Source organism: Sceloporus undulatus, chromosome 4, assembly GCF_019175285.1.
Source record: "Sceloporus undulatus isolate JIND9_A2432 ecotype Alabama chromosome 4, SceUnd_v1.1, whole genome shotgun sequence".
Classification (NCBI taxonomy): Eukaryota; Metazoa; Chordata; class Lepidosauria; order Squamata; family Phrynosomatidae; genus Sceloporus; species Sceloporus undulatus.
This window is the reverse complement of record NC_056525.1, coordinates 139194551-139219043: the sequence shown is the minus strand read 5'-3', so window position 1 is coordinate 139219043 and position 24493 is coordinate 139194551. Positions and strand designations below refer to the sequence as shown.

Sequence of the window (24493 nt, the reverse complement as noted above, 5' to 3'; positions counted from 1 at the left end):
GAACCCTCCATCTGTCCATCTGCCTTGGTCCAGGCCTCAGAGGGAGAGAAGAATGCTGGAACTGATCGCCTTCCCCACAACCATTCCCTTCTCCTTTTGTGTCGTGTCTTCTTAGAGTGTAAGCATGAAGGCAGGGAACCGTCTAATTAAATGATTTTATGTACAGTGCTGTGTAAATTTACAGCGCTATATAAATAAAGCTTAATAATAATAATAATAATAATAATATCCATGGTTCCTCAGAGCAGTTTTTGGCTACCCAGATGATGGGAATACATAGGAAACTAAGCTATTTGAATTACAAATTGTAACCTCCCTCACTCAGATAATATTGACAACAGGAGTTGACTTGACCTGCTTCTTCTGAACATCAGAGGTCCCCCTTTCTCTGAAAAATAATTCCTGAAACTGAGTTGAGGTAGCAAATGTACAATGGTTTCTAGTTGCTTCCCTTTATAGGATATCATCGAACTACAGTAATTCATTTCACCAAGACCATGCACACTGTATGAACACCATCCTATTTTAGCCTACTGTCTAATTTAATTTGCTCCCACACACTGCATCAAAGCTCTACTACTGAACAGAGTCCCATTTGCAGCACTCTAAAACTCAGCCTGGATTTATCCAAATTTTGTAAATACATAGATCATGAACCTTGGAAGATAGTACACCATGAAATGTAAGTAAAGAATAGGTATATTAAAGAATAAAATATTTATTGTGGCATAAGCTTTCCAGAATATAGCTGGAATTTGTAGATGTAGAAGTTGAATTTCTTTGGCACAACATTTGGAGAATGTTTGTATATGGAAACTTAATAAATACAACACTCAATGCAGAACTGAAAAACTACCAATGGATTTCAGTACTAGCAAGCTTAACATACAAACAGTAAGTCATCTCTCAATATATTCCTTTTTGTAGGATACATCTTACTATTTCACATAGAAGGGCTTGTATTCAAATCTAGAAGTAAGGCTTAAGGTATTTTCTGCAAAATGTTTCACTTAATGTTTATGATTTACATTCTGCCTTTAAGAACACAAATCCTGATAATTTACAGGCAAAGTTAAAATGTATTCATGTAACCACAGTGAAACAATATTAAAACTGTAACAAGTCCTTCTGACTGAGAAGATTTCAATTATTTTGAAACAGCAGTATTTAATAACCGTACACATTTCATCATATATACCACCAACAATAAATCTCTTTAAAAACAATTGTAATAAGATTCTCCTCTCCCTGGTGAATTGCCTAAGATCTATTTTATTTAGGAGACATGACAAAAAATGGCATGGCATTTGCTGGTTGAGGCATACATATAAAAAAAACCTAATTTCTGATTGTTAACACATACATCCTATTTGCTTAGTATTTAAATATGACAATTACTAATTGTATGAGTTTTCAATTAGCAGCCACTGAAGTGGAGCATGAGCCACTGTGACTGAGAAAAGCAGGGTTTAACTCCTTGCTTCTACTGATGCAAATCCTCCATAAAATGAAAGCTGCACTTCCACTTCAAAAAACTGGGGAGGGGGGTCTAAATGGACTGCAGTGGGAGCATAGGGCAATAATCCTCACCTGGATCAGGGCCTCTACTTATTTCCTCACCCTCCCACCCCCCTTTTAAATTAATATGTGTAAATATTCAATAACAGCATATCTGTTTGGGCCTAAAGGGGGTCCATGGCACGTATTATATGAAAACACGGTCCTTTTAGAACAAGAAAAACCTGCATTCAGTGCAACACATCATACTGTTAGTTCCTCACTCCAAAATCACTATGGATTTCAAACACACAGTTGAAAGGGATAAGTCTTAGTTCCTGAATATGTAACTATATTTTATACCCATTTACAGAGATACATTTGAAACCCCGCAGGGAGGGAAAACACACCGAGTGATCTGGAGTAAAGATATGGCTAACAGGGGAAAAGTACACAAAATACACTGTGCCCTGTCATTGCCTCCTGATCTTCCTGTGCATAGGAAATACTGCCAGAGGATCTTTAGTGTTAGGCTTCAGTCATAGAAATCATCAAATTCATCGTCATGTGAGCAATGCACTTGAGGACGCAGAGCTGCTTCAATTTCAGAGTTGCTGTCATCAGAATCACCCCAGAAAGCTGGAACAGGATACAGAGAAGAGAGACAAAACATTAATCATTTAGATAAAGCATAACTATTTAGAATATCCCTAGTTTCTAATACTGTATTACAATAAGAGAACACAGAAAAGATTAAAATATTAAAAATGAATAATTATCTGATCGTAATCTAATTGTAGAAGAATTCCTCTTATCAGCCCCTGAGTGAGCCCCAGCCCAGTGAGCCTTCCCATCCAGCAGTTATGCACCCAGCCTCTTCTGCCTCACCTTTCTTTCTGAAATTCTTACTGAAATTCAGCAACTGACATTCAGAGAATGAGACAGAGATAGCGAGGTATATGCAGAAGCTAAGGGGCTTAACTACAAGGCACGGCTACAACGGTGTCTTTCCAAAGGACACTACATCCTGGGAGACTTCTGAAAATCTCCCCTTTCCCCCACCCAATCAATAGAACAATCAACAAGGTTCTAAATTGGGTAGAGATCTAAGGCACAACATGGTAAGAGCTCAGTAGTTTTCCTGGAGTTTCTCTAATGCAGCGCAAACTCTCTCTGAGCAGATCTCTCTAGCAGGACAGATAAAACAGACTGGGGAAGTTGGGTGTTGGTACGGTGGCCAAATTCCCTTTATGTCAATAGTTGAGCTGAGCTCACTCCCACTTTATTACTCACGTCTCTCCAAGGAAGTCACAGGAATCTTCCTTTTGTCAATACCATCGTAGTTCTATGTACTCTCTCTACTTCCGAATATGTATGTTCATGTACTTTGTGTGTAAGCTTGCTTTTTTGTTAACTACCATTAGGTCTGCTTTGACATATGGTGGACAAGGTAGACAAAGTATGAGGAAGAAAAGTAAAGAGCCAACAGATGTTTTAAAAAAACCTTTGAAAAAGGAGCTTCTTAGAAGATTTGTTAATTGAGGTATGCCTGTATTTAGCTACACAAGAATACTAAATAACACAGAGGAAATTGGCTCTAGCTGTGTCAGCTTTTCCAGATGGTGAAAGCCTGTACAGAACGAAGAGCTGCAAGATCTTTCCAAAACCAGATGAAGAGGCAACAAAGTGGCAAATAAGGTTCAATGTTGTGCACAGTGTCAAATAAATAAATAAATAAATCACTAACTTCACATTAGCATAATTTGCATAATAATCAGCATAATAATATATGTGTGGTTATTGTTGTACTGTAATCTGGAATATTATGTGCAGTTTTGGTTGCTCATGTTTCAACCGATATTGCAGAGCTGGAAAAGATTCAGAGAAGGTCAAGCAGCTGACCAGCAAGTGGGAATATCTTCCATGATGAAAAGCTAAAATATCTTGGCAGCTTAGAAAAAATAAAGGGAAGACATAATAGAACTGTGTATGGTGTGCAGAAAGTAAAGGGAATTTCTCCTGGTTTTTATCCTAAAACTTGCCACAGCAGATTCAGGACAAACACAAAAAGAACTACTTTTGCCGTGTAATACATAACTGAAATAAGAGGACATTGGTACAAGATGTGGTGATGACCACTGGCTGTATTTAAAGATGCCCTTAAAAGTGTACTGTACTGATCTGACAGAAGACAGATCCATCTATTATTCTCGTGGCAAAACAGGCTGTCCTTGCCCAAGAGACACTCTCTCTGTATTCCAGTTACAATGCTAAAGGGCAGTAGCTTTCTGGTTTTGTTTGGGATTTCTCAGGAGCATCTGTCTCTCTGAGAAACAGTGTGATGAAATGGTTTGAATGCTGGACTACAATTCGAGAGACCAGGGTTTGAATCCCTGGCACATCCTTGGGACCCCCTAGGTGACATTTGGCAAGTAACACTCTCTCAGCCCCTGAACAAATCTTACCAAAAAAACCCCTTGATTGGGCCACTGTAAGTCAGAAACTAGTTGAAGGCACAGACGATGACAACCACAACAACAACAACAAGAAACTATCTGTCTCTCTAACCATTGTAAGCATTAAGATGCTAAGTTATGTAGATCCTTGGGTTGGTCCAACAAGTCTCTTATGTTCTTACAGACCTTGCCAGAAAGAGATTGTGGTAAGAAATGGGAAATGGCAATCCAAATTGCTTCAGTCACTACAAATTATGGTGTACTTACCTTTGGATTTTATTGTAGATACAGTTTTCCTTTGGTTTTCACCCCTATAAAAATGTTTAAGAATGGGTTAGCAAACAGACATTCACCTCAGTGCTCCTGAGACTACACTTACACATACTTGAATACAGTTATGAATCAGAATGCTTGGAAGTTGAGGGAAAAAATTCTATAAGAGCAGCAAGTCAGCTTGAAAGCATCTTCAGCTTAGAAAACATTATCTTTTGTTGTTCGACTGTAAGCTCAGAAAAAACATGCCTGTATATTTGCAGTATACAGTATTTTATTTTCAACCAAGGAAAAAAACTGAAAGATACTTATTGACTAACATATGTGATATTAGCAACAAAACTTCCCCATTCTATTCCTAGGGCAGGTTTACAAGTATCTCTATTTATTTTTAAAAAACAAACAAACAGATTTCTAAATATAAATCTGCCACTGGGCATATATATTATATATAGGAACACAAGATAAAACACGGTGGTGTATGTGAATATAAGCTAAATCGTGCTCCAGGGGGGGAAAAACCACTATAAAAATATTAATACATGACATTTTGTATTAGTATCAACAACAAACGTAAGTCTGTAAACAGTTTTAAAATGTGCATGCCAGAAAAATTATCTGATCTTGTAGGAAAATAGATTTCCCCCCTCCCCCTGAAAGACAGTTCTGTTAGTAGCATGAAAGGGTTTTGAAATTAATTCACAGTTGGAAAGTTATGGCTCTGAATGTCCTTGTTAAAAATGCCGGAGCTTTGGAAAAGTAAATAATTTAGATTCTAAAATATATTACAAGAAAATCCAGTTTTCTCTCTCTAGACCCACAGTCCTATGCTTTTATTCCCTGGCTTGAGTATGTACTGCTAGGATTCAACAGTTGGGTCCTCTTTGTCTATGTTAACGATATAAACTTTCAGCTGCTTTTGATTTACTTTGATGCAAATACAGTCACCATTTTATGAATACAAAATGAATACCTCCACCATCACAGACCCTTTTGAATCTGGCAAACAAGCTAGAATCATTTTGATCTTTTGAGTGTGTGTGTTGTGTGTGTGAAAGAGTGAGTGAAGTCTTTTGTGTATCACATGTGTAATGTGCTGCTGCTTTGCTGCTATGAAATAATCTCACAAGGGGCAGTGATGTCAGGAATTAACTATTCTATTAAATGACTTGTGATAAATGACGAAAAATAAAATGGACCTTCATCTTATTTAATGTGGAAGATTTTATATTGGAAAGATGATATTCTCTGACAGAGGCTACTCAAGTAGTTAAGACGAACATTAAACACTTCCATTCTAGTCTCCAAGCTTGTTTTATTAATTGGTAAATACTGGCTTTAAAATTATAATACATGTTGGCCTGAATCAGTGCACACAAAATACTGGTGCCTCTCAATAGTGCTTCCAAGCACACTCTGCCTTTTGAAAAGTAAACTAGAACAGTCTTCTGACCTTTATGCATGACCTTCTTAAACTGATCTGTGGTCATTCTCCCTTTCCCCTGCAGAGCTCCACACCATATCTCAGGCCTTTAGAGAAGGTCCCCAGATCCTGAGGAGAGGCTTTTTGGAAGGTACTGAAATGAAAGTAAAATGTGCTTGTCTGAGATAAACAGAAAAGTGAGGCTAGACTAGATAGAAATGGTCTCATGAAAGAGAGGCCCAATACAGATGGCCCAATACACTAGCAGCCCCTGTGGGTCCAATCCAGTGCTTTTCCAGGCCACGGAGAAGCGGCAAAACGCCGCTTCCCCATGGCCTGGAAAAGGGGTATCCTTGGGAATCCTTTCCATGCCGCAGATAGGGCACCGCAAGCACCCTCCAGTGGCGCAGTGATGTCACGCATGGGTCAGTCCGTGTGGAGGTGGTGCGTGTGATGCCATCGTCCCATGCTGTGTATGGACGGCACGCCTTCAAAATGGTGCCATCCATACAAACTAGGGCTGGGGAGCATATGATTGCTGTGCACTCCCCAGCCCTAGTTTTGGCCCTAGGATGGCGCTTCTGCACCATCTGTATTGGACCAGACTTCATAAAAGTCATATACTTTGATCCAACAAAAGTGACAGACACATGTGAGTGCTGTGAATAATAAAATCCCCATATCTAGCACTGTACTCACTGTGCTCCTTAGTGAACTAGGACTGGAGAGAAATAACAATACTCTCAACCCCAGTACCAACAGTTTGGTTACTCTGGCTCTAGTGATGCATCCCTCCAAGAAGGGATCTATAATCCCACAGCCACCAGCACTACCCATCCTTTCACTTGAAAGATCAGTTCACTGTAATGTCTGTGTACGCTGAGCCAGCTATTTGACACAAGGCTCTCTGAAAGAGGAGTGATGCACAGGCTTCTCCAAAATGCACTGGCAAATTAAAAAGAGTCGAAGGAGAAAACAGGTAAAAAGCTTGATGACAGCTAATGTTTACATTAAGAAGCCAGCAAATACAATCAAGAACATTGTGACCTGACACTCTGCTGTTTCATAATTAAAGGCAAATAATACCACTACAGCGAGAAAATGGAAGGCAAATTCAAATATAGAAAATAATATTGCAGTACGTCTTCTTAAACAAGTTGAATCCTTAGTTAATGTGAAACATATTCATGAGATGCAATTCAAAGTTCCTCCTGCACAAGCCAGGTTTTCAGAAAGCTCCTAATCAATAAGTCTAGTAACTCCAGGCCAAGCTACACGGTTACTAAGTTCCATAATTTCCCCCAAGGAAAAGACTTAGAAGCATAGAGTTGGAAGAGACCACAGCCATCCAGTCCAACCCCTGCCATGCAGGAACTCACAATCAAAGCTCACCTGACAGAAGACCATCCAGCCTCTGTTTAAAGATCTCCAAAGAAGGAGACTCCATCACACTCCTAGGGAGTGTGTGCCACTCTTGAACAGCGCTTACTGTCAGAAAGTTTCTCATAATGTTTTGTTGGAATCTCTTTTCCTGTAACTTGTATCCATTGTTCCGGGTCCTATACTCTGGAGCAGGAGAAAACAAGCTTGCTTCATCTTCAATATGATACTTCTTCTAATATTTAAACAGGGCTATGATATCATCTCTTCACCCTCTTTTCTCCAGGCTAAACATACCCAGCTCCCTAAGTCACTCCTCATAGAGCATGGTTCCCAAACCCTTCACCATTTCAGTTGCTATCCTTTGGACAAGCTCTATTTTGTCAACAATCTTTTTGAATTGTGGTGCCCAGAACTGGACACAATATTTCAGATGAGGATGACCAAAGCAGAATAGAGTGGCACTATAAATTCCTTTGATCTAGACATTATATCTCTATTGATGCAGTCTAGAATTACATTGGCCTTTTTAACTGCTGCATCACACTGTTGACTCATGTTCCACTTGTGGTCTATTAGGACTCTTAGATCGCTTTCACACATAGTTTCATTCAGCTAGGTGTCCCCCATCCTATATCTATGCATTTCATTTTTTCACCCTAAATGCAGTACCTTATTATATTTCTCCATGATGAACTTCATTTTGTTAGTTTTGGCCCAGCTTTCTAATCTTTTAAGGTAATTTTGAATTTTGATCAGCTCTTTCTCCCACAGCTAGGGTGCATATAAAAGCACTGAGCACAATAGATGAAAGGAGCCTGCTTTCTCGTTCATCTCTTCTTCCCAATCCTCTTTAGACAAACTCGTTAATAATCAGATGCATGGAGGCTAAACCCACAAATGTGGATGGCCAACTGTACATGTCTTTTCATTATATGGCCCCCACAGAACATTTAGCAAGAAAAATAAAGTGTTTTCCCTATTGAATATAGGTTTTTTATATTATGTGTGTGTTCAAAGACACAGGCCCCTGATCTTAACAGGACATTCTGTGTGGGCAAGAGTGTTCAGTAATGACTGCCAGAGTAGCAAACTTTCCTATCAGAGGCTGTGGGCCTACTTGAAAAGTCAAACAGGGGTTGTAGCCAGTGATAACTAAACCCCAAGCTAAATGTGGATGTTATTCCATAACTGTATTCTTCCTTCATCCTTGTGCCATTTTATCCCTTCTCTGTCCACCCCTTCTGTATTGTGTGCGTGTCCATATATGTGGAAGTGATTCCCAGACATTGAAGCAAGGACAGACCTATAAGTTTCTTGAGAGCTAGATAATGCCACATGAAATTAGGTCTACACACTTCAGGCTTCCCACCAAAGATCAAGAGGAGCCTCCCTTTAAGAAAGCTCAATGGTTTTCTGTATCTGTTTATGCTCCTACCCAAATGTTCACTCTATTGCATGCAACACCCACTACCTTCCTGCAAACTGGAATGAGAAAATTACTCTTATGCTGTCAAACAGCCTAAAGGAGATAGGTGCTGTCAGAATTTGTTTTCTCAGTTTAAGCTTACAATAATTTTATTTTCATAATTTCTTTTAATCCAAAATAGAAATATTTTCTCAAAATAGCACACCAAATGTATTAAAACAAGCACTAAAGATTACAGCCCTTAAACATCAAGGACAAGAACAAAGAGAGCAAGAAAAATGAGGTCTAAAAACAGAGACACTATGGCAACAAGTACAGCCTCTTACTAAGAGGTGCTCATATCCACCACTACTGCCTGTGCTTCCACAGACTGTGTCACATCTGGGGGACACTCAAACTGTGAACTTGCCCTTTCAAATGGAATGAATGTTTTTATTGTTGTTTGGTTAAACTAGGTGAATACCTATCTCTTTCTCTCTGGCTTCCTTACAATTTATTGTGTCTGAATTAAGTTTCAGCTTGTTTCTCATTCATTCCCAAACTGCCTCCAGATGTCTGCTCAAGAGCTACACAGAATTAGTAAGTGGAAAATAGATGTAGAGCTTGTGTCACATATATAGTGATACAGCAATCCAATCGCCGCTTCACTGTCATCATTTGGAAAGGAAAGCAAATTGGTCAAGAAGCACTGAATATGATAAATGACAATTTAATTCCCTCATTATTTTATATGTTGGAACTCTAAGTATTCGCTATACCAAGTTACATTTTAAACTGAAACAAGCCTGTGTTGTAATAAAAACGTGTGGACCATCTCAGACACACACACACACACTCAGACACTGTGAAGGGACCACATCCACTCTCCCAATGCATCCAGAAGTGACAGCACACATCTTTTGGTTTCATTGTTGGCAGATTTTTGGGCATGGGCAGGGAACTGCCATGTTTGGCAGCAGTCTGGAGCCATTTAGGGCCAAAAGAATTGCCAAACAGATTTTTAAAACCTTTGGAGGAAGAGAGTTGAGGCTGTCAGGGGACTGCAAAATGGGGCATGGCCTACACTTTCCCTATCCTTGTTTTAAATGATAATAAACAAGAGAAAGAAACTGTTGTTATAATCCCAACAAGCTTGTTACAGAACAACTATAAAGACCTTTCAAAAAAGCAACACTTCTGTTGTTAGGAATAATGATTAGTATAATATAATAATTGGGTAGACCATGTTGGCTAAAAATGTGAAATGATACTCACCAAGAAGATGGCACAATAAGCCAGAACTCTTTATTTAGCAGTCTATGGGCTGCATTAGAAACAAGCTAAGTTAAAAGAGTGTTGCTATTGTTGCTATTTATTTATTAACATCCCACTTTTTGCTCAGGATTGGGACTCAAGGCTGCTTATGAAAAAATTAAATAAAGATAAGATATAAGGAAAATATACAAAAAAGTTGTTATAATGCAATTAAACTATCCCCAGAATTCAAACTTTTAAAACAAACACAGACACAAATAAAAGACAATAAAACATACATTATTAAAAGCTCTTGCAACCAGTTCCTAAAAGCCTGCCAGAATAGAAAAACTCTCAGTTACTAACAGAAAGATGGCAAAGAGCCAACCTAGCCTCCTTAAGGAAGGCGTTCTGAAACCTGGGAGCAGCCAGCACAGGAACTTCTGTGTTTCCATCAGATGTGACCGTGAAGTTGGTAGAACCAACAGGACCCAGGAGCTTGAGCAAGCTTATATAGGAACACATGGTCCTCCAGATATCTGAACCTGATCTATATCAGTTTTCATAGACCATAACTTGAATTGTACCTGGAAATGGACCAGTAGCCCATGGAGCTCTTGTATCAAGGAAGACAACTCCTCCCTGTAATGTGCCCCATTCTGCAAACCTGCTGAAGCTCTTTGGGCCATTTGAGCACAATCAGCTTCAGTTTATGGTGACTCTATGAATGAGAGATGTCAACATCACCCTATCCTCAACAGCCCTGCTCAGGTCTTGTAGATTCAGGGCCGTGACTTCCAAGATTGAGTCTATTCATCTGGAATATGGTCATCCTCTTTTCCTATTGCCTTCGCCCTTACCAAGCATTATTGTCTTTTCTAGTGAGTCATGTCCTCTCATGATATGGCCAAAGTACAATTTAGTCATCGTAGTTTCTAGGGAAAGTTCAGGCTTGATTTGCTATAGGACATATATACAGTGGATCCTTGTTATACGCTGGGGTTTGGTTCCAAGATCCCCCGTGTATAACAAAATCCACGTATGCTCAAGTCCCATTAAGTATAATGACATAGCAAAATGGTGTCCCTAATAAAAAATGGAACATCAAGGTAAATTTATATTTTTTTGGAACATTTTCAAACCGTGTATGCTTAAATCCGTGTATAAAAAATCAGTGTATAAGAAGGACCGACTGTATTTGTTGTTAGCAGTCCATCCTGCTCACTCTGAGGAAGGAGTGTGTTCCACTGTTGAACTGCCCTTACTCTCAGGAAGTTCCTCCTAGTCTAACACACAAAGATATATCCCAACCTCCTATTCAGGAAGAATGTTAAAATGTTCTCCATTTGAGCATGACTGAGAAACATCAATTTATATTGTTTTTTTTATTAATGTTTTTGGCTTTTAGTTGGGTGTGTTCTCCATTTTTGAACATCCTACAATTTGTCCTACATTTTGTCGTGCATCATGTCCTACATTTTCCCTACATTTTGTGTCTTGGGGGGGGCTCTTAGCCTCTCAAAATGGTGGCACTTAGTCTGGACCCCCCCTTCCCAAAATCCTGGCTACGTCCCTGGTCTGTGCTTCATCAAATTTACTTTGAGATATCTGTCAACATCACTCTAGTTGCTGTTTCACTCATTTCATTGCCATTAGTTATCCTGAATATAAAGAGGCTGGTTTGGCTTCATTCCATAATAGGGTTCAGGAATTATCATGGTCAGGAAGAATCATGTTCACTACTCTGGCCATTTCTCTATTCCAGAGATCAGATAGAGCTTCAGTAAATTGCCACCAAGGTGACAAGAAAATCCCTAAGAATAATCAGGAAACAGTTTAGAGCCATTCTCCTGGGGTGTACAATGTTGATATGTTCCCCACTTTTGTAAAGGTTCTGAGTCTAGTAAGTTTAAATCTGACCATACAGTGACCTGTCTAATGGCAGTAGAACTATAGAAGGCTTCTCAACTCACCATCGTACTATCCAGCAAAGAAAACAAGATCTAAAGTGTCTTCAAACACCACTTGAAACAGAACCATGGTTATCAAGGAAGACATGAAGTCCTGAGCCCCTTCTGATGGGACAGCTTCAGGATGGATGTTGAAATCTCCCAAACCAACAAGTCAAGAATACTCCAATACCACCTTAGCTAGCTCAAGAAAAAGATTGTTGAATGGCAGGGTGTGCAGTAGACCAACAAAAATCCAGATCTGTCTTGGTCATTCACCTTCAAATACAGAGACTTGAACAAAGCAGATTGCAGGAAAGGACACCCAGAAAAAATCCCGGTAGGCCACTGTGACTTCATCTCCACATCTTCAGATTTTATGAACTTCTGCAAAAGCTGAGAAAAATTAACACACACACACACACACACACACACACACACACACTTCATCCAATCAGATCTCACTTCATTGACTTTTATCTGTTATCTTTCAGTTCTTTGACTAAAGCTGTTTTAGATAACACTATTTCACTGACCTCATTTACTGGGGGTAAATATATAGTCATCATGACTGGTAGTTGTTGATAACCTTGTCCTCCATGAACCTGTTGAATCCTGTTTTAAAACTATCCATGTTTGTGGCTATCACTGCATGTTCTGGTAACTGTGTACTTAAGTTATATCCTTTTTCTGTTCTGAATCTTAAACCATTTAACATCTTTGGATGACACCAGTATTAGGCAAGAGAGAGAAAACCTCTCCCTGTTCACTCTTTCCACAACATGCAGAGTTTCAGAACATCTTTCAGAAAATGATTCTGATTAGAGACGCATGCAGCTGGTATTTTCAAGGATATGCTTACCTCTATTGATGTCTTTCACATTTTAAAATTTCATAAATATGCCGAATAGTACAACTGCATACTAATTATGAATCAAGCATTTTGTGTTGCTAAGGCAGTAAAATAAATTTAGGTTTAGAAAACAATATGTATTGTACATATTTCAATATTCTCCCAAATTTCCTAATTTTTCCATGGAAACCTGTGACTTCAAATTTTTTAGAAATTTTACATCTTGGGACATGGAAACCCTTTTTTTTTTTTAAATATAGTGATTCTGTTCCTTCTTGAAGGAGCACAGTCAGAAAATGGGGCTCAGGGATTCTTGTTTGACACCATGGCCATATGGCCTATTTGTTGTTGTTAACTGCCCTCACATTGAAGATGACTCATGGCAACCCTGTGGATAAGACATCTCCAAGCCTTCCTCTCTTTCTGCTACACTATCTTCGGCCCAATATAGATGGGCCCTTTACGGCGTGCCCATGAGGGTAGTACATCATGGGCATGCCACAGCTGCACGGCACCATCCAGATGGTGCGCACAGCGATGACGTGCCAGTAGTGCAGCATCCTAACAGCGCTGCACTGCTGGGACGTCATTGCACCATCGCTGGCACTTTGGGGCAGCATGCTTTTTTTTGCAGCGCACAAGCGCCGTGCAATTTGGTTGCTACAGTGCTGCTGGGGAGCAAGGAGAGGCGTCTCCCCAGCCCCTCTTTTTGGCACTCTGTACAGTGCCATTATTGTCTTTTCTAATGAGTTCTGCCTTCTCATGATATGATCCAAGTATGATAGTTTCAGTTTGATCCTCTTGGCATCCAGGGAAATTTCAGGTTAGTGCTATTCAAGGACCCATGGTTTCCTTAGCACTCTTCTCCAGCACCACATTGCAAATGAATTTATTTTCTTCTTATCCACTTTCTTCACTGTCCAGCTCTCACATTCATACATGGACAATTCTAACTTTAGGGTTCAGCTGTACAGCCTTACACAATCTTTTCTAGCTCTTTCATGGCTGCCGTTCCCATTCCTAGTCTTCTTCTGATTTCTTTACATGATAACTTTATGTATGGTCTATGGTGTTCCTTATAGCTTTATGTTGTCCTCTGGTTTCTTTTACATATATATGAAACTTCTAGGAAAGACTGAGGTTTCGGTTTAGCACCAGTAATCTGTTGATAACATCCAATCATCTCATTCTTCTATCTAAATCCAAGGAATCTGTTATAATTCTCAATCTCTGAGGTCAATAATAACCTGGTGGAAGGAAAACAAAATGAAACCTAATATGAATAAAAAAGGGATGCTTTGTCATTTGAGAGACAGCTCAGGGAATAGGGTCTCAGCCTGTGTTCAATGGTATCATGATTCCTGTCATGCCTCCAGAGCATCTTTGATGCTCTTGAGACATATATTTAGTTAAGATTATAATAGGTTTTCTATGTACAGTGCTACCTCGGGTTACGAAATTAATTCGTTCCGCCGTTCCGTTCGTAACCCGGTAATTTCGCAACCCGAAAAGGCTTTCCGTTAGCGCTGGAAAGCCGCTAGCCGCGCTTTGCGTTTGAATTTCGCGCCGAAATAAATTTCGTAACCCGAAAAAAATATCGTAACCCGGAACAGTTTTTTCCAATCTAACTTTTTCGTACCCCGGAAATTTCGTAACGCGATCATTTCGTATCCCGGGGCACCACTGTATTAGTTTAGAAGGGAAAATACAGATCTATAGCTTTAAGAAAGACAAGGATTGTGGGAAATCCCAGGGTCTTATGCTGTCTCCCTCTAGCTAAGTTTCAGTGTGTAGTAAGATTTCAGCCAAGTCAGACCTGGAGAGAGTATTTTCCTTTGACAAAAAGATAAGTCCACAAAGGAAGAAAGATAGTCCTCAAAGAAAGATTGAATACATCAAGAAGGGAGCAAGGTATTTAGGAAGGACTATTAAGAAAAAATCAGTTTTGTGTTATTTGTGTTTATAACTAGTAAAGCTTTTGAAACTTTAGAAATTTGTGGACAAGTCTTTTGTTCTGGCTGTGTTCCCGAGAGCCAGAGGCCTTACTACACCCAAAGTCCATAGCATTGCTCTTGGGACAAAACAATTCCCTTGAAGACTCAGGTTGTACTCCTGCCTTTTCCACTAAACCTGACTGCCCAGGTTTTGGAAGTGATGAGGAGTAAACTTGTGCATATAAGGCTGGTGCACCAATTGTGCATACTCTTGAAGATGTCTGATCTGATCACAGTGATACATGCCTTAGCCAAATCCCATTAGCACTAATGTAACATGTTCTACATGGTGCTGCCTCTGAAAACTGTCTGGAAATGTCAGATGTTCCAGAATGCTACAGTCTGAATGTGGATATAGAACTAGTCATAGCAAGGACACAGCTCATTTCTTACAACAGTTTAATTGGGTTCTGGTCAATTTCAGAGCTCAGTTTAAATTGCTTGGTTATGACCTATAAAGCAGCATATAATTTGAGACCAGGCTCTCTGCAAGACTAGACTGTCTCATATGAACCTCATCAGGTTTAAAGATCTATAAAAGAAGCTGTTCTCTTGATACTACCACCATCAGAGGCACTTTTGTTTGGGAAACAAGAAAGGGCCTTGCAAGTGGCTATTCCCAGGCTTTTGAACTCCCTTGCCAAGGGAAACTAATCTGGTTCCCTCTCTGTGGTCCTCCCATCAACTTGCAAACACATTTTTTTCCTTTACATTAACCTAAAGCATTAAACTAAATTGAATAAAATGGGCGCCATTATTCAAAAGAAATCTATAGGTTTTGTGTTTTAAATTCATGTTTATACTTGCCTAGTGTTAGTATTTTAATTTATATTTTAATATTGATAGTCACCTTAAGTACAATGTTTGGCAGAAAAGTGGAATGTCAATTACAGTGGTACCTCGGGATACGAAATACCCAGGTTACGAAATTTCCGGGATACGAAAAATCCCCATTGGAAATAATTGTTCCGGGTTACGAATGTTTTTCGGGTTACGAAAAATTTTTTTGGTGCTTTTCGGCGCTTTTTCGCACGAAACGTGGCTTTTCCCCATTAGCGCCTATGGCAATTCGGCTTACGAAGGCTTTTCGGGTTACGAAAGCGGGCGCGGAACGAATTAATTTCGTAACCCGAGGGAGCAGTGTAAATAAATAAAATAGCTTCAGAATAATTCTGACTAATAATGCCTAAATGAGTATCATTTCTGTACTGTGAAAAAAGGCGGATCGAGTAAAGTATTTGGAAAGCTGCATTCTCAACTTAGCATATGCTTGTAAGGAAACATTGGAAAAGCTGTGGAGATATTCAGGAAAAGCTCTTGTGCACCGAAAAACTTGCTGGTGACAAAACAAACATAGGCATGGACTTTTCCAGCCCACCAAACAAGTTAACTTTTTTAAACAGTCTTCTTCATGCATTTCATTTTAAAATACTGAGGTAAAATGAAATCTGAAATTGACAAACTGGTGTTTAAGAACATGGTGGCATGTGGTATCTTTATAAGAAGACAGGACTGAGTTAAGCATTCTAATGCTCCCCATGGTTGACTTGACTTATTAAAATCATCATTTAAAACATTAGCGAAGTTCTGTTTAATTATCATTTTTTATGTTGGACTAGATTCCCAGAGTGACATCCCTTCTTCTGGGAAAGATGAAGACTGGTTCAATTAAGACTCAATCTCTTTTAGCAGAGTTCAACAGCAGAAGTGCTGAATCCCTTAGATCTCTCTGAGACCAGTCTTAGCAAAGTAAGGCAAACAGGCAGCATGCAAGTTTCATAATTACATTTAAAGGTACATTCAAAGACATGCAGTGCTTAATCCCTGGCTAACTGCATGAGAAGAGGAGCCGTTCATCCAGACCTTCACTCTCAAGCGAGGAGGAAGAGAAGAAGGCATCTTATGTGCTTGCAAACACACCTGGAAGGTCTTCTGGTTACATGGCATGGTTGTTTAGATACATCACCACAATAAGTGAATGAGCAAATGGAGAAAGTTTTAGAGACAGCATGTAGACAGTAGAGGCATGCAGGAAACTCTTACTGTGTAAGGCCCCATTGTTCTAACAGCAAATGTGTGAAGGGGGTTAAAGAGAATGCTTAATTGGGTAGTATTTTCCAACATTTCTTACATTATTGTATAATATAACCTGAATACACATTCAAAGATATAAATTTCATTAGAAGGTTAATTTTCAATTTATCCAAAATTGGGTTCCCTTGCATTTATTTAACTGACACAAGAGTGTCCAATAAAGTATTAGGTTATGGAGCTATCTACCAAATATTCACTATTTGAGGATCTGATCAGAAGGAATGGAATTATTTATAAGACATAAAGGGGAGAGGGACTGCATAAGTAACCTTGCAAAAGAGGATTTTATGCTTCTGCCTTCTGTGTTTCATTCACCTTTTGTAACAATATGTTTATACAGTTTATACAATTAATCAAAACCAAACAGTAATAGCATTTTAAATGCAAATAAAAGCCCAGAAACAACCTCAAAGCCCACAAACACATTTAAAGATTAGAGAGGCAAAAACAAAAAAAGGGGGGGAAAGAAGGTGTTCTGATGTAAACAAACACCCCCCCCCCAAAAGAAAGCTCTAATAAATTTTGGAGAGATCTGGAAAATAAGATTGTCTTGAAGTATCTTCTAAAAGCTTGTAAGGTTGGTTTGTGGCCTCTACAGCAGGGAACTCCAGAGTCTTGGCACTAAAACTGGTGAAGCCCTATTCTGTGAGGGACAAATGGTTCATACAGAAATATCACCCAAGATTTGTTCAGAGTTACATGGATATTGTGAATTTGCATAAAGAACAAAAATCCAGAAATCAACCTCCTATAAATCTTAATTGGAAAAAAAAGTTTCTAGCCTTTGGGTGTGTAACAGTTTCCATGCTATGCTTGGAAAGATGTGAACAAAAGTTGATGAAATCTCAGAAGGCAGAGGAACTGCTCAGTAAGACAGTAACAGTAAGCATATAGAGGTACAATGTAAGAGCTGTGGTGTGCATGGGACCAAATAGTATATTTTATACGGATATTTTTTCTTCATACACAATTTGATGGGCAGATCTGAACATTTTGCAGCATGGGATAGACCGTGGTTTCTATTTCCAAGGCAGAAAGCAGAATCCCTTTCTGTGTGAAGGTAGTAGCTAGTGGCTCCTCCCCACTCCCTGCTCCTCTGTGCCAATCTAGGCATTTTAGCAATGAGGGAGATGCAAGGAATTGCAACAGGAGAACTAGCATGGTATGTAGTGGTCTGAGTGTTTGACTAGAATTCTGGAAGACCAGGGGGTCCAATTCTATGCTTAACCATAGAAATCTACTGGGTGACCTGGATCATTGGTATAATCTGTGGTAGTGCCCACTGCCTGTATTTAAAGTTGCTCTTAAAAGTGGATTGTACAGATTTGAGAGAAAATAAATCCATCTATAACAAGCAAAATAGAAATAGCAAAAGCAGCTTCATTTATATACCACTTCATACTGCACTAAGCAGTCTCCAAGCAGTTTACAACTGTAAGCTAATTGCCCCCACAAGCTGGGTACTTATTTTAGTGACCTCGAAAGGATGCCAGGCTGAGTCGACCTGGGGCCCTTGGCTGGGCTTAAACTCACAACGTTGTAGTTTGTGAGTGAGTGGCTGCAGTACTGGCATTTAACCACTGTACCACTAAGGCAGTCTTCTTCAGAGATGCTCTCTTGGAATTCCAGTTACTATGCGAAAGGCAGTAACTTTCTGGTTTTGTTTTGGGATTTCTGAGGAGCATCTGTCTCTCAGAGAGCCAGCATGGTGCAGTGGTTTGAACACAACTACAACTCTGGAGGCTAAGGTTTGAATCCCTCTTGGTCATAGAAACCCCCTGAATGACTTTAGGCAAGTCACTTTCTCAGCCTCAGAGGAAGGCTAAGGCAACTCCCCTATGAACAAATCTTGCCAAAAAAACCTTGAGACAGGGCCACTGTAAATCAGAAATGACTTGAAGGCACACAACAAGAATACAGTGTGCCCATGTTATACATGGGCGCACCTTACACAGCTTTCAGTATACGCTGAAAGCTGCGCCAGAAAAAGCCCTCACGTGCCCCAGAAGAAGTAATGGGGTGCACGCCCGTGGTAAGGGAAGGGCCCAATTGTATATACTCCCTTCCCTATATTGGAGTCTCATTCTTTTACGCACTATTAAAGCCCTAAATGGTTTGTAACCAGTTGATGTTAAGGATAATCCATACAAATATGAAGCTGCCCATACTTTAAGACTAATGTCAGCAGTCTTGCTTATTGGATCACTTTTAAGTTCAGTTAGACTGGTGAATACTAAAGACAAGGTCCTCTTAGTAGTGGCTTTTATTTTATTGAACTTCCTCCCAAGAGATGTAACATTGGGCCCTTTAGTTGTAGTATTCAAAAAGATTTTTGGTAACCATTTGTTTCCTATGGCTTAAATGACTCATCTAATTTTTAATGTACTGCTACTGTTGAAAATGTGGCTTATAAATATTTATAAACAAGCAAATGAATAATTACTTAAATAATGACACCATACAATCCTCCATGGGTAGAAGTGGCTGATTCTTACACTAAGTTCACTATTTCCTAGCATTATACCTTACACATTTGCCATTTGTCAGAGACTGATTTTATGTTATTGTATTTTAACTGTTGATATCGTGTGTGTGTGTGAAACCAACAGTTAAAATACAATAATACAAAATCATTAAAATATGGCCATTGATTCTATGATTTTATAATACATATAAAACTTGTTTTCTGCATACAAGTTGAACATTATATATAGTTTATATTTTAGCATGTTGTACCCTGCCCCAAGCCTTGAGGAGAGGTGGGAAAGAAATAAAAATTATTATTATTATTATTATTATTATTATTATTATTATTATTATTATCAATGTTTTTTCGGAGCTTACAGTCGAACAACAAAAGATAATGGTTTCTAAGCTGAAGATGCTTTCAAGCTGACTTGCTGCTCGTCACTTCCTCTTCCGCCTTTCCTCCCTCCCTCCCAGCATTCTGCTTCATACTGTATTCAGTATGTGTTAGTGTAGTCCTCAGAGCATGGGTGAATGTCTGTTTTGCTAACCCTTCTTAAACATTTTTATGGGTGCAAACCACGGACAACTGTTCTACAATAATCCAAAGTAGTCCACCATAATTTGTATGACTGAAGCAATTTGGATTGCCATTTCCCCATTTCCTTACCACAATCCTTTCTGGCAAGGTCTTTAAGAACATAAGAGACTTGTTGGACCAACCCAAAGGATCTACATAACTTAGCATCGTAATGCTTACATGGTTAGAGAGACAGATAGTTTCTTGTTGTTTGTTGTTGGTGTGGTTGTCGTCGTCTGTCCTTCAACTAGTTTTCTGCTTACAGTGGCCCAATAAGGGTTTTTTTTTTTTGTAAGATTTGTTCAGGGCTGAGAGAGTGTTACTTTGCCAAATGTCACCAGGGGGGTCCCAAGGATGTGCAAGGGATTCAAACCCTGGTCTCTAGAATTGTAGTCCAGCATTCAAACCATTTCACCACACTGTTTCTCAGAGAGACAGATGCTCCTGAGAAATCCCAAACAAACCAGAAAGCTACTGCCCTTTAGCATAGTAACTGGAATACAGAGAGAGTGTCTTTCCTGGGCAAGGACAGCCTGTTTTTGCCACGAGAATAATAGATGGATCTGTCTTCTGTCAGATCAGTACAGTACACTTTTAAGGGCATCTTTAAATACAGCCAGTTGGTCATCACACATCTGTACCAATCCCTCTTATGTTCAGTTTGTATACATGCAAAAGTAGTTCTTTTTGTGTTTGTCCTGAATCTGCTGTGCAAGTTTCAGGATAAAAACCAGGAGAAATTCCTTTACTTTCTGCACACCATACACAGTTCTACATCTTCCCTTTATTTTTTCTAAGCTGCCAAGATATTTTGCTTTTCATCATGGAAATATTCCAACTTTGCTGGTCAGCTGCTTGACCTGCTCTCTGCATCTTTTCCAGCTTCGCAATATCATTGGAAACATGAGCAACCAAAACTGCGCATAATAGTCCAGATTACAGTATAACAATAACCACACACATATTTGTTATGCTAATTCTTACCCAGCCTCTCCAGATCATGGATTTTTTCTTTTTCACCACTGGTTGCCACAGGAAGTTGAGATTTCAAAAAGTATTCACCATGACATCCTTGCTTGGAAATCATCAGTAACTGAGGCCCCAGGAGTATGGACATGTGAAGTTAGGGATGTTGTTTGTATACAGTGTGCACAACATTGAACCTTATTGCCCTTTTGTTGCCTATTACTCTGGTTTTGGAAAGATCTCTGGGCAGCTCTTCATTCTGTACAGGCTTTTTCACCATCTGAAAAAGCTGACACAGCTAGAGTCCAATTTCCTCTGTGTTCTTTAGTATTCTTGTATAGCTAAATACAGGCAATTACCTCAATTAACAAATTCTAAGAAGCTTCTTTCCAAAGGTTTTTTTTTTAAACATCTGTTAGCCTTTACTTTTCTTCCTCATCCTTTGTCACTGGAAGATATTTAGGCAGCATCAAGATTAGGGGGATGGTATTGAGGGACTGGCGAAACACAGACTTTGGTGTTGGCTTGTAGTAGCATGTTCACGCTAAATGCAATAAAGCTTGAGCTGGGAAAAATGGGATTCTAGTGAGAAGACATGACTCACTAGAAAAGCCAATAATACTTTGTTAGGAGAAGGCAGTAAAAAGAGGAAGACCTCATTACAGATGAAGACTCAATCAAGGAGCCAGTGTGGTGAACCTTTTGGAGGCGAGTGCCCAAACTGCAATCCAAACCCCACTTATTTTGCAAAGTGCCAGTCCCCTCTGGCTTTCTAGTAACAAACTCTGCAAACTCTGTGCTGGGGCGATGGGACATGTGCCCACAGAGAGGACTCCTGAGTGCCACCCTGCACGCGTGCCATAGGTTTGCCATCACTGAAGGAAGCCATGGCCCTGGTCTCAGGACCTGGGCAGGTCAGTTGATGATAGGGTGATTTGGAGTCTCTGTCATTCATAGGGCCACCATATTCAAAGCAGACCTAATGGTAGTTAACACAAAAAGCAAGCTTACACACAGAGTACATGAACATACTGGAAGTAGAGAGAGTACATAGAACTATGATGGTATTGACAAAAGGAAGATTCCTGTGACTTCCTGGAGAGACATGAGTAATAAGTGGGAGTGAGCTCACTCGACTATTGACTGAAGGGAATTTGGCCACCATACCAACACCCAACTTTTCCCCAGTCTGTTTTTATCTGTCCTGCTAGAGAGATCTGCTCAGAGAGAGTTTGCGCTGCATTAGAGAAACTCCAGGAAAACTACTGAGCTCTTACCATGTTGTGCCTTAGATCTCTACTCCAATTTAGAACCTTGTGATTGTTCTATTGATTTGGTGAGGAAAGGGGAGATTTTCAGAAGTCTCCCGGATGTAGTTCCTTTGAAAGACACCGTTTGTAGCCGGCCTTGTAGTTAAGCCCCTTAGCTTCTGCATATACCCTCGCTATCTCTGTCTCATTCTCTGAATGTTCAGTTGCTAAATCTCAGTAAGAATTTCAGAAAGAAAGTGTGAGGCAGAAGAGGCTGGGTGCATAACTGCTGGGATGGGAAGGCTCACTGGGCTGGGGCCACTCAGGGGCTGATAAGAGGAATTCTTCTACAATTAGATTACGATCAATAAGTATTTCATTTTTTAATATTATTTAATCTTTTCTGTGTTCCTCTTATTGTATATTAGAAACTAGGGATATTCTAAATATTATGCTTTATCTAAATGATTATGTTTGTCTCTCTTCTCTGTATCCTGTTTCCAGCTTTCTGGGTGTGATTCTGATGACAGCAACTCTGAAATTGAAGCATCTGCGTCCTCAAGTGCATTGCTCACATACGAGTGATTTGATGATTTCTATGACTGAAGCCTACACTAAAGATCCTCTGGCAGTATTTCCATGCACAGGAAGATCAGGAGGCAATGACAGGGCCTAGTGTTATTTTGTGTACTTTTCCCTTTTAGCCATATCTTACTCCAGATCACTCGGTGTGTTTTTTCCCTCCCTGCGGGGTTTCCAAATGTATCTTCTGTAAATGGGTAATAAATTAGTTTACATATTCAGAACTAAACTTAATCCCTTTCACTGTGTGTTGTTGAAATCCATAGTGATTTGGAGTGAGAACTAACAGTATGATGTGTTGCACTGAATGCAGGTTTTCTTGTTCTAAAAGGACCGTGTTTTCATATAATACTTGACTGGACCCCCTTTAGGCCCAACAGATATGCTGTTATTGAATATTTTACACTAGATTAATTTAAAAGGGGGTGGAGGTGAGGAATAATTAGAGGCCCTGATCCAGGTGAGGATTATTTGCCCTAGTGCTCCCACTGCAGTCCATTTAGACCCCCCCTCCCCAGTTTTTTTGAAGTGGAAGTGCAACTTTCCATTTTATGGAGATTTGCATCATTAGAAGCAAGGAGTTAAACCCTGCTTTTTCTCAGTCACAGTGGCTCATGCTCCACTTTCAGTGGCTGCTAATTGAAAACTCATACAATTAGTAATTGTCGTATTTAAATACTAAGCAAATAGGATGTATGTGTTAACAATCAGAAATTAGGTTTTTTTTTATATGTATGCCTCACCAGCAAATGTCAGGGCCATTTTTTGTCATGTCTCCTAATAAACATAGATCTTAGCAATTCACCAGGGAGGGAGAACATTATCAATTGTTTTTAAGAGATTTATTGGTGGTATATATGATGAAATGTGTACGTGTTATTAAATACTGCTGTTTCAAAATAATTGAAATCTCTCAGTCAGAAGACTTGTTAAGTTAAATATTGTTTCACGGTGGTTACATGAATACATTTACTTTGCCTGTAAATTATCAGGATTTGTTGTTCTTAAAGGCAGATGTAAATCATAACATTAAGTGAACATTTTGCAGAAATACCTCTAGCCCTACTCTAGTTTGAATACAAGCCTTCTATTGAAATAGTAAGATGTATCCTACAAAAAGGAATATATTGAGAGATGCTTACGGTTTTGTATGTTATGCTTGCTAGTACTGAAATCCATTGGTAGTTTTTCAGTTCTGCCTTGAGTGTTGTATTTATTAAGTTTCCATATACAACATTCTCCAAATGTTGTGCCAAAGAAATTCAACTTCACATCTACAAAATTCCAGCTATATTCTGGAAAGCTTATGCCACAATAAATATTTTATGTCTTTAATATCCTATTCTTGTACTTACATTTTCATTGTACTATCTTCCAAGGTTCATGATTTATGTATTTACAAAATTTGGATAAATCCAGGCTGAGTTTTAGAGTGCTGCAATGGGACTCTGTTCAGTGTAAGAGCTTTGATGCAGTGTGTGGGAGCAAATTAAATTAGACAGTAGGGCTAAAATAGGATGGTGGTTCATACAGTGTGCATGGTCCTTGGTGAAATGAATTACTGTAGTTCGATGATATCCTATAAAGGGAAGCAACTAGAAACCTTGTAACATTTGCTTACCTCAACTCAGTTTCAGGAATTATTTTTCAGAGAAAGGGGGACCTCTGATGTTCAGAAGAAGCAGGTCAAGTCACTCCGTGTCCTGTGAATATTATTGAGTGAGGAGGTTACAATTTAATTCAAATAGTAGTTCCTATGATTCCCATCATCTGGGTAGCCAAAACTGCTCTGAGAACCATGGATTTAGGAAGTTAGACTCGGGCAATAACAATAAGTGATTCTATCATGGAGATTCTTCTGCTTGTTTAATGTTGAGATTCTATGAAACTGTTTTAACTAATGAAATCGGGAAAAAATTGGGCACCATAACTGTGATACAGCAGCAGCTGGCATTCTCCCAAATTCATCATATTTTGCAAATGTTCTAGATTAGCTTACACTTTTATTAAAATATTTAATACACACTCATCCAAAGAGCTCAGGGCAGTGGACAACATTTTAAAAAAC

The 24493-nt window shown here is 39.2% G+C and overlaps 1 protein-coding gene across 6 annotated transcripts in view; it reads right to left on the bottom strand.

Moving 5' to 3' along the window:
- Positions 1-277: 277 nt before the first annotated feature.
- KIZ (kizuna centrosomal protein) overlaps positions 278-24493 on the bottom strand; it is a 151074-nt gene continuing 126858 nt past the window's right edge. For 2 of the 6 annotated variants that reach the window (XM_042464693.1, XM_042464694.1), the window contains 2 exons: positions 4221-4264; positions 281-2136 (listed from right to left, as the gene is read on the bottom strand). In XM_042464693.1, coding sequence (XP_042320627.1) covers positions 2033-2136; positions 4221-4264 — 148 coding nt within the window. In that variant the 3' untranslated portion in view covers positions 281-2032. Of the gene's footprint in view, positions 2137-4220; positions 4265-13394; positions 13741-24493 lie in introns of those variants that run through there. The other 4 variants (XM_042464691.1, XM_042464690.1, XM_042464695.1 and 1 more) reach the window with 4 other exon arrangements.